Source organism: Heloderma suspectum, chromosome 3 (assembly GCF_057233095.1).
Source record: "Heloderma suspectum isolate Gila_16-S chromosome 3, 16-S_ref, whole genome shotgun sequence".
Lineage (NCBI taxonomy): Eukaryota > Metazoa > Chordata > Lepidosauria > Squamata > Helodermatidae > Heloderma > Heloderma suspectum.
Window position 1 is genome coordinate 109,676,087 of NC_139460.1, and position 11,696 is coordinate 109,687,782.

The window sequence follows — 11,696 nt, forward strand, 5'->3', positions numbered from 1 at the left end:
TGATTGGACTCAGGGCTTGTCATACTTAGGATACTGGAAAGATGTTGCTGATACAATATTTAAAGTTTTAAAAATGTTTGTTAAAACATAAGAACTAGAAGTGTTCTGAAACTACAGGGAGGGCAACCAAACTTGTTTGGCATGTGTTCTATAAACAGCTTCACTGGCTTTCTGTTTGTTTGCGAGCGCCATTCTTACCTATAAAGACCTCAATGGCTTGGGGCCAAGGTACCTGGGAGATCACCTCCTCCTGTATTGATCTGCCTGGAGCCTACATTCTTCATCCAAGGCCCTGTGGCCATGTCTCACCATCTAGAGAGGTTAAGCAGGTGGAGACCAGAGACAGGGCCCTCTGCATAGCAATCTGCCTTTCCACAATCTGCCTTCTCTTGTTTTGGGCCTTTAGAGAGCTGGTTTAAGAAAAAACCTATATTGTTCTGCCAAGCTTTTACTGATTACGGCTGCTTTCTGATTTCAGAAGGCTTTTCTGTTTTATTCTTATGTATTTTTCTGTTTTATTTTAGTTTTGTTTGAAATTGTTGTATTTTATTATGATTATGGTTTTATTGTACATCTCCTCCAGCACTCATTGACCTGGTTCACAGCTTTTATTTAACCCATGGTTCGTTGTCCTACCCAGGTGTTTGTCTGGCAGATGGTTGAACAAATCATGGCTTGTTTTCTCAATCCCTGGGTTGTTTGTTCCCCGCCTCTTTCGCCCACTCCATCCCTCCCCGTATCCTAAATGCCTTTCTGGTGCTGCAAAGTGTAGAGTGTCTGGGTTTGTTTGTTTGTATACCACTCTTGCCCTCCACCTCAGTGGCCTGGCAGAACAACCCATGAACAATCGATGGTTCTGGGTTCACATGTAACAACAACCTATGGTTTAAACAACCCACAGTTCACAAGCCAACCACAAACCATTGTGGTTGTTTGTGGTTAACAAAACATGGTTTGTCAATAAACCGTTGGTTAGTATTATGTGCAAACCAGGCAATTGAGTGGAGGCATGATTCAGAAAGATTGAAAATAAATACATACATAAATATGCAAGAAGTGCTTCATTGAAGCAATCCTGCAGCTCATCTAGCCCAGTATCCTACTTTCTGATAGCAATCAGTTTTAGATACTTTACCAATAGGGTACCTCCCAGGCTTCACTAATCAAGTATCAGGAGATCTGAGGCAAGGGAATTTATGCTCTGACCATTTTACTGAATGGCTACCAGTATTCCTACCTTCTATGGCTGGGACCTGTCAGCTGTATTGGGATCTGCATTTGGAAGAACTTTTCTGTTTTGTGAATGGGGGAATGTTCAGAACATGCAGATACCATCCCTGTGCACTTATACAGCATTTCTCTCCACAGATGAGGACAGAAAGGCTATGAATGTGTTTGATCATGCCTCCTGAGTATGTGTAGCCCCTTTTGCTCCAAAATTCAATTATATACTTACTCATGTTAATATAATTGAATTATTATTATCATTATTATCCAATTAATTTATGAATTTTATACTGCCTCTCAGGTACCCCATTACCCATTTCTTTCCTGTGCTGAAAAGTTGAATCTTGGATGGGGTTTTTCCCTGTACACATTTCCTCAATTTTGCTAGAATGATCCATGCACAAAAATTGGTTTTGATATACAGGTTGTTCTTTTGGACTATTCTCTGGACACACAGTAAGTTGCCTGCAGAAGGGAAAATCCCTTTACCCAGCTTCCAGATGGAAGATGGGGATGCTTAGGCCAAAGAGGTTACTATTAGTGCCAGTTCTCTGAGAACACTGATCCGTCTATGAAAGAGGGGAGTTTGAAGCCAACCAATCCCCAAAAGGTGGCTGGCCTGTTCAATGGGAACGATGCTAATGAGCTTTTGTTTCTACAAAGGTATTCTTTCATGGAGCACTTGGCATATGGCCCCGTACAAAAATACTGGGATCGGATCCTTTCTCTTACCAGTATCATATCCTATTTTCTGCTTTAGAAGCAGATTCACATTAGGGTCACAACATGGATAGCGAGACAGACATTATGATATTGTGTGATATATCTCCAGATTAAGATCCCTAAGTTTGTGGAGGAAGGTTTTTTTTTTAAATGGCAACAACATTATTGTCCTGATACTGTCAGGGATGTAGACAAAGATCTCTTTCCCTCTTTCTGTCTCTCTCTCTTTCTGTCCCTCCCTCCCTCTCCCTTAAGTGTTAATAGTGAATTTGGAACCTAATCATTTGTAAATGTGCTATGTTTTTACAAAGTTGCAAAACAAGATAATGAATGCTTCACTGTTTGGGAATATAAATTGTTATCCACTTCTTATTTGAGGAACATTAGACAGTTGAATGCGCCTTGAATAAGAAGTGAATAACAGTCAAAATTTTAGACTAGGTGTCTAGAAGAAAATACCTGAGATCAATGTAATTCTCCCCTGCTGCTTTCAGATATGCTAATCTACCCCTGCTGCTTTTCAGATATCCTAATCTACCCCCTACACACACACACACACACATCATTCCTTACCACGATTTTTTTCTTTCATTCTAATTTTGCAGAGAGGACTTAGTTTTTTTAAATCCTGGCTGAATTCCGCTCTTGGCTATGGTTTTCTGGAGACATCACTCTACTCAGAGTAGTTACGCTACCAGCCCAGAGTCAAGGGAACCTTCTCTTTCCACCTCAGACTCTGGACTACCACCCATTTGTCAAGGTTGTGCCAGGCCATGTCATGAACGATATCGGTTGTGCCAGGCCATGTCATGAATGATATCGGTTAAAAACAAATATTCTCAGGGAAGCTCCGCCTCCTGCAATACGATCCTTGGTTGGATTCACAGATGATTTTTGAGGACTCTTAAGTTCTGCACAGTGTCACAGCACTTTATCAAAAAATCCATGTACAAATCCATGACTTTCTACAAGGTGGATCACTTTTTTTTTTTTAAATGGTAACAATGGGCCAATCCAAGTCCACGTGACCTTTATTTATTTATTTTCAAACATTTGTATCCCACCCTATACCATTAAGCTCTCAGGGTGGCATACAGATTAAATCTATTTGAACAGTATAAAACAATAAATAATTTAAACAGCTAAAAACATATTAAACCATTAACCAAGCTAATACCAACTAAAATCTAAAACAATAAAACTGTTAAAACAGTGTGCAACTTTGGGGAATGCATTTAGCCCTCGAAGGCTTTGGTAAAAAGCCATGTTTTTACTTGGCGCCAAAATGAAATCCATGTCTGTGCCAATCAGGCCTCCAAGAGGAAGGCATTCCACAACCGGGGTGCCACAGCAGAGAAAGCCCTCTCCCATGTGCCACCACAGTGTATGTCTTGCACTGGTGGGACGCAGAGGAGGGCCCCTCCAACAGATCTCCATCCACAGGCAGATGTATATAGGGAGAGGCACTCCCTCAAATATGGAGGTCTCATGCCGCTTAGGGCTTTGAATGTCAGAACCAGAACCTTGAATTCCTACTGGAAGCATACTGGCAGCCAGTGCAATTCCTTTAAAACCAGTGTTATATTGTTTTTATGAGATGTTCCGGTCAGCAGTCTAGCTGCTGCATTTTGCACTAGCTGCAACTTCTGAGTCACCTTCAAGGGAAGCCCCACATAAAGTGCATTGCAGTAGTCTAATTGGGAAGTTACCAGCACATGTACTGTTGTGGCTAGGTTATCCATGTCCAGGAAAGGCCATAGCTGGTGGATCAGCCAAAGCTGGCCCCAAGTACTCCGGGCCACCAATCCACAGAGCTTCTGTCTTGTCAGGATTCAGCTTCAGTTTATTGGCCCTCATCCAGCCCATTACAGCCTTCAGGCACTGATCCAGCACCTTCACCACCTCAGCCGACTCTAACGGCAAGGAGAAATAGAGCTGCGTATCATCAGCGTACTGGTGACACCCCACCCCCAAACTCCTAATGACCTCACCCAACGGCTTCATATAGATGTTGATCAGCATGGGGGATAGAATAGAATCCTGTGGCACCACACAGCTTAATAGCCACGAGGTAGAACAGGAATCCCCCAATACCACTCTCTGGAATCGGCCCTGCAGGTAGGAGCGGAACCACTGTAGCACAGTGCCCCCAGTTCCCATCCTGCAGAGCCGATCCAGTAAGATACCATGATCAATGGTATCGAAAGCCGCTGAGAGATCCAGGAAGATCAACAGGGTAGCACTCCCCCTGTCTTCCACCTGCCGTAGGTCATCAGTCAGAGCAACCAAGGCCGTTTCAGTGCTATACCCTGGCCTGCAACCAGACTGAAATGAGTCCAGACAATCAGTTTCCTCCAAGAATGTCTGAAGCTGTCTAGCCACCGCATGCTCAAGCACCTTGCCCCCAAAGGGGATATTAGCAGTGGGGCGATAGTTCTCACATATCTCTGGGTCCAGGGAGGGCCTCTTCAGGACAGGGCGCACCACAGTCTCTTTCAGGGCAGCAGGCACCACCCCCTGACAGAGTGAGGCATTTACCACCCCCTGGACCCAACCAATCAATCCACCCCTGCTAGATCGTATTAGCCAAGATGGGGAAGGGTCAAGCTCACATGTGGTGGGCTGGACGGATTCAAGCGTCTTGTCCACATCAATAGCCACTTGGAATTGTTATGCATGTTGGCAGCTTGCCTGTGACCAGCTAGCTGGGTGCAGCTCTGCTACACTCAGGATTAAGGGCTAGCCTCTTATGGCATGGCATGCAAGAATCATAATGTTGTGCATGTTGGCAGCTACATGCAACCAGCTGTCTACAGGCAGGTGGGTACTACTTCAAAGGTAATCCACAAGTGCACTGAATTCAGCATATATTTCTGAGATAGACTGACTAACAGAGAGAAGATATATAACCGCATATGACATATGTGATAAACCACTGTTTAGAATGCCGTGTGCAATCCTGGTTTTTATGCACATCAAAAGAGATACAGTAGTGCTAGTGCAGCTATAGAAGAGGACAACTAAAATGACTGTTGTGTGTGTATCATACCTTGCATGATGAAAAGCATTAACAGTTATGGCTTCTTAGCTCAACATAAAAGGACACTGAGGGTGTACATGGCAGACATTTATATGACTACTGTGGGAAGAGTGAATAAGGGGAAATAGTGTAGCCATGTGTCCCTGAAGTGCTAGCTTACTACATGCAAGGACATTTTTTTTAAAAAATGTGCAAGAGCATTCTAAAATAAGATATGCTGCCTTCTGTCTGAAGTGGTACAGCCCAGAAGTCCCCCATCTCATCCCATTTTACATACGGTATAGAATAGCTCTATTACAACCCAATGAAACATCTCTCTCCCTCCTTCCCTCCCTCCGTCTCTTTCTGTCTTTTTCCCTCTTTATATATATAGTAGGAGTTGAGGTTTGTTTTTTTTTTAAAGGATTTGATGAGTATAGAAGGAATAATCTACTAGTCTTGTGGTTATTAGCCTTAATAATAGCCACAGGTGCGACCTCTATATTCAGAGAGTATACTTCAGAGTGCCAGATGTTGGGATTAAGCAATATTATGATTATGCTTTGCTTGCAAACCTCTCTGGAGCATCTGTCTAGCTACTGCTAAGCTAAGTGCACCTCTATTGTGAGGGACCCAGCATAGCCATTTTTTTCTTATGTTCTTATTCTGAGTCCTTACATATTTGGAGTCAGTTCTATTCCCCACATATGCAACCAAAACACTGTTGATTATCAAAAGAGCTTGATGAGAAAATGTGACACTTATTTGGAGCTAGAGCATAAAACCACAGTTTCTGGGAAATACCTATGGCTGCCCTTATGTTCCCTAAATCCAGTGTAGCTATTTGCTTCCATGCTTCTCAATAAACAAAACAAAGCACACAAACCCCCTATAGTTTACTCTTATACAAGCATGGGATGCATTACAAGTAACAAATCACATTTCTTGATCCCTTTCATTCTGGACTACGAACTTGAATTTATAGTGCTGGTTAGCATGCTGATGAAAAGGACATTATGTTTTTTAAAGTAACTTTAAGGAGAAATAGATTTGGTTATGCTGGTGGACTGTTTTATTGAATGTATCTAATTAGGATTGTGTAGCAATGAGCTCTCATCTGCCATATATATGAAGAAGGCAAAAAACAAAACATAAATTAGGTGGGTTATTAATTTCCCACCCTAAGCAGACATCCAGTGAGTTCGATAATATAGACCATTTCTGTTCATTCGATCGAACCCTTCTTGCTTGTTAATTGGACCTTGTTAACTGCAGAATTGTGCTCTATGCAAATCTGTGAAATTTGGTCAACTGTTTCTTTACCTCCTCCACCATAAACACAAAATATATCTCGGAAACCTCTGGTACAAATAGCATGATAACATTTTAAATTATGGAAAATTAAGAAAGAAGATAGGCACATAAAGCCTGTTACCTTGCATTGTGCATGATTCATTCGGAATGTTTAAAGGAATAGGGTTTAGCAAGATACAGAAGCTAATTGCTGTTTCCTCTGTGAATATTCCTCACATTAGGTACCTGAAATTTTCAGAATAATAGCTGAATGCAACTCTAACTAAACCTTTATAAGTTCAATTCATCAGAACAGGGTGGGCAACAGACTTTGAAAACCTATGGACTGTAGTAGATTTGAAAGAGGCTTATCTGGAAGGAAACCGCCACTTCTTCCAACAAAATTTTACTTGCAAGTAATTGTTCTTGGGGTCATAGCCTACAGCTGGTGAAATGAAATGGGTAAATAATGAAAATCCCAGGGGTTTTTTTATTCGTCTTAATTCCTAAAAGTGAAATGTATTGTTAAATTTTGTTTTTACTGGATTAAAAGACAGAGAGAGCACACATTAAAAGCAGTTTAAGGCTGTAATCCTAGACACACTTCCCTGGGAGTAAGACTCATCAAACTCAATGAAACTTCTGGATAAACATGCATAGGATTGCACTGAAATGATGGTTAAACACATAAAAACATTACAGTAAGGGTACAGCAAGTGACAGCTAATTTGTCATGTCTCATGTCACTTTAGGTGTTGATTTTAATTGATTCATTGTGAATATTCTGGTACTTCACTGTAAACTGGTCAGATAGGTTTTAGAAAGAACTTCAAGCATACTCCAAAAACAAGCTTGATCCATGAAGAGCCCTGGGTTTATAACAAACCATATTGTACCTCAAGAAGACTTTCAGAAAGATGCTTACCTATCTGCAGAGAGAGCCATGAGTGTGAAGACTGACACCCCCACTGAAGTGAGCTGTATGAATGGGATAAGTTTGCATCCAACTCGACCAAAGAGCCATTCTGAAGACAGGTACTTGCTGGCATCCACAGGAACACAGGTGAGCAAAAGAAGCAAGTCTCCAAAAGCCAAACTAGAAATGAACAAGTTGGGGACATTTCTCATGGACTTCACTGTACAGAAGATTTTGATGAGCGTAACATTGCCAACGAGCCCTATTAAAATGATGATTCCATAAATAGTTGGAATTGCATATAGGAATCTATAGTAAAACAAGTCCTCACCTAGGAGAGAGAAATTTGCACTTTGAACAGTAGAGATGTTGCAAAGAATAACATCATCCAATTCCACATCTAGCAAAATGCACTCCTCAGAAGCCATGGTCAGGATTTGGTTAGAAAATGGTTGCTCGATTTTTAAAAACATACACAACACTGCATAAATTCTTTTGAGTTGATTGCGTTGCTCCTTGGCGGTTATCTACAGAAGTGGAATATGTGGTGTGATTTATCATAAAGGAACCACACACATAATAAACACAGCCCATTCAAATAATGAAGCCTCAACATAGTTTCAGTTCCAAAATGTTGGTCTTTCTCCTATTCGTTAGGCCTGTGAATAAGTGGTTTCCCAGTTTGCAAAGACCCAGAGAAAAGACTGAGAGAGGAAGTCTATAGAAAACCATCCAGAGTCCGGTACCAACAGTGACAAAACAAGTGGATCACATTTTGTGAGAACTATTGGTAGTTGCTGCTCTTTCCTGGTCTTTTGAGATCCTGCACTTGCAGGCTATGTTTACAGCAAAGGTAAGGAGCAGCTGTTTTAAACACACAAATCCTAGAGGCAGGATCTTTGGAACGTCAGCTCTCTCCCTGCTCTCTCCCTGCCTCACACAATATAGGGAGTACAGTAGTTGCTGGAAAGTCGTGCCGTTTGTTTTTTGGAGAATGCCAGCCACCTACTGGACAATTTCATCACTGCCCGACCAAATTCATTTACAAATATGCTTGAATCTTTTTAATGCATTTTTTGTTGTGAATGTTTTCATGTAGGATGTATAAGTGAAGCAAGCCTCACACTATGTATTGCTAGGTGTAGTTTATGGGGAGAAAGAGAGAGAAACCATTTAACGTCTTACCTTACCAATGTGATTTACACCAGGCAACTAGAATTCTTAACTAAATCCCACATACTCAAGTCATCTACTCTATTCCACATGAGATTATGTTAGAATAACTTCTGCAAATTGTGTTTATTTGCAGGGGTGGGGACCCTATGGGTCCTTCAGATGTTGTTGGATTCCAATTCCCACCAGCCCCAACCAGCATGGCCAATGGCCATGGATGATAAGAGCTGAAGCCCAACAACAACTGGAGGTCCACAGGTTCCCCATCCCTGGCTTAGAGGCTGTAACCCTATAAACACTTACCCAGGAGTAAATCCCACTGAAGACAGTGGGGTTTACTTCCAAACACACGTGGGACTGAGCTGCTCATCTATTTAATTTGCTTAGTGCTTGATTCTTTCTAATGCATGGTTCTCGGGGTGGGGGGTGTCTGCAGAACTGATAAATGTGTGTCCAGTATAGGGCTGCTTCTGAAATTATCCTTTAAATTAAATTGCTCCCTGGATTTCAGAGATCTGACAGTGCAATTGTGCACATGTCTGCTCAGAAATAAGCCACATTGACTTCATTAATTTTATATCCCACCTTTCTACCAAAAAATGGCACTCAAAGCAGCGAATCCCAAGTTAAGTGGGATTGCAATGTGAATCACCCTAGTCTTATTTCTGAAGAAGAGCTGATTTTTCAGGTATTTTCAGTTGTTATCTCCTTTGAATTATGGATTTTGTACAGAGTCCTATCATGCTTGGTTTGCTGCTGTTTTCTGTTCCTTCCGTTCATTAGTATCCCCCACACACACACACACACACACCTCTTACACAATGTGCACATATGTATTGATAAGATCTGTGCACACACAAAAGGAAAAGAGAAAAGAAATCTTGATTTGATCATATGATTCTAGTAGGGCCGCGGTGGCTTAGTGGTTAAGACGCTGAACTGCAGACCGGAAGGTCGGCAGGACAGCAGTTCAAGACCCGAGTGCCGCGTGACAGAGTGAGCTCCCGTCTTCAGTCCCAGCTCCTGCCAACCTAGCAGTTCGAAAGCAAGAAATTGCAAGTAGATAAATAGGTACCGCCTCGGCGGGAAAGGTAACAGCGTTCCGTGCACCTCGGTGTTCAGTCATGCCGGCCACATGACCATGGAAGCGTCTTCGGACAGCGCTGGCTCTTCGGCTTAGAAACGGGGATGAGCACCGCACCCTAGAGTCGGACACGACTGGTTGGGGACACCTTTACCTTTACCTCATGATTCTAGTAAGATGCTTTTTGTGCAATGTGTTACAGCTGTGCATGTACAATTGTCTGCTCTGATAACACACGGGGGAAAAAGCAGATTTGATGTGATTGTATCTGTGGTGGTATACATATACCAGAGATACAAGATTTTGTGTGTGTGTGGTGTTTTACCTAAGCACAGGAGCACATATATGTACCAGTAAAGGACCTTAAGGGTGCAATCCTATGCCCGCTAGTTTCCAGGAACCGACCTTTCCCCCTCCCGCGCTGCCTCATAGGCAGTGCGGAATGGCCCTGCACTCCGTGCTCGGAAGAGGAGTGCGGAGTGGCGAAAACAGGGCATTCCTGGGGGCGTTCCGGGGCAGGGAAGGTGAAAATGCTGGTATGTGTCATCCTATGTGTCATCTGGCAGCCACTTCCCCTGCTCCACCTTCCCGCGGCTAGACAGCCAAAATCGGCTGTCTAGCCGCAAATGTAGGGTGGCTGAAGTGCAGAGGGGACAATCCCCTCCATGCTTCTCCTGCCCTCCATTGGATCGGCAGCCACAGTAGGATTGCTCCCTTAGAATCTTTAATTATTTATGTATTTATTTACCATTAACATTTATATATCCCCTTATTTTTCAAAAAAACATCAAGGTGGTGCACAATTTAAAACAATAAAACCTTAGCACAATAAAAAAGAACTTTAAAACCAGTAAGGGAGCAATCCTATATCCCCTAGGCAGCATCTGGGGACATAGGATTTTTTGGTTTCCTGGCTCCTAGCTTGCAGACAGGGCTCTGAGTTTGGAGCCAGGAAACCGCGCTCCCTGCCCCTGCTACCTCCCCCTCATAGCCAGCACAGTGAGAATCGCACTGGCTGCTTCTCCATTCTCGGAGAGAGGGAGAAGGGGTGTTCCCAGCTGGGGGGGGGAGGGGAGACCAGGGCAGCATTCCTACGATCCTTCCTATTGCCACCCCAGCCTCCTTCCCTCCCATCCGTCCTCCCTGAAGCCTCTGCTAGATGGGTGAAATCACCCGGCTAGTTAAAATGCTAGCTAAAATGCAGTGTGGGAGGCACCTTGTGCAGTATCCTCTCTCCATAGGATACTGGTAAGCCTCCAACCTTGGGGGCACAACCCATAGCACTGCATCCATAAACATTAAAACAACAACATCATTTTAAAAGATGTGTCTTCATACCATTTCTAATAGCCAAAAGAATGGGGGGGGGCATTCATTGTTCTTGAGCGATGAGATCAAATGTAAAATCTAGGTGTGCAGTATTTAATTTGTCCATTAGTTACATTAATCAATTAAAAATACTTGATTAAAAAGGTGCCCTGAATAATCAGCTAACAGTTTTTGAAAATTATTATTACTGATACAAATATTTATAAAAACTGCAGACAGCAGGTACCATATTGAAAGATGAGCTTAAGATGACCAGGAGAGGGAAGTCAGGAATTCTTCTTAGGCTTAGATTTGAACTGAAGGCACTGAAAGTTGAAGCGAACTAGGCATGGTCTGATTCCAGAATTAATTACAAAAATTTTCCTAGGGTGCCATCCTATGACTTGACTTCCAAACTCAAAGGCTTATAAGCATCCAGTGCAGAGTAGGAGGAGCGGTGCAGGTGATTTTTACCTCCATTGCTTCTCCTGCTCTGCATTTTTGCTAGATAGGCTTTTTTTGCCCACCTAGCAAAAATGCAGAGGAGGAGAAGCAGCAAAGGTAAATATTTTTTTGCCCATCTAACTGGACACTGTCTAGGGGCCATAGGATTGCTCCCCTAGCTGGGGTGTTCCAGAGGGGGAAGGAAGGAGGCTGGAGAGGCCTTGGGGTAGCTCATATCCCAGGCTCTTCAGTCTCCTCTCCTTTCTGCCCACTGGAATGCCCCCTTTGCCCCTTCTCCAAGGTCAAGTTCCTGACCTTGGAGAGGCAGCCAGCATGGTTCTTTCCATACAGGCCATAAGGGGGAGGGGGGCAGAGCATGGATTCCTGGAACCAAGATCGGACTGCTGTCTCTGACCTTGGACCCAGGAATCTGAAGTATCCTGTGGCTTCCCAGACACTGTCTAGGGGCCATAGGATTGCTCCCCTAGTTAATCCGGAATTCAGGAAGA

The 11,696-nt window shown here is 43.0% G+C and overlaps 1 protein-coding gene across 1 annotated transcript in view; it reads right to left on the reverse strand.

Annotated features, from left to right (window-relative positions):
• The window catches only part of GRPR (gastrin releasing peptide receptor), a 35,100-nt gene extending 26,985 nt beyond the window's left edge, over positions 1 to 8,115 (reverse strand). The window contains exon 1 of the mRNA XM_084841751.1: positions 7,188 to 8,115. Within this exon, the coding sequence (XP_084697877.1) occupies positions 7,188 to 7,651 (464 nt within the window). The 5' untranslated portion in view covers positions 7,652 to 8,115. The remainder of the gene's footprint in view (positions 1 to 7,187) is intronic.
• Positions 8,116 to 11,696: the final 3,581 nt, after the last annotated feature.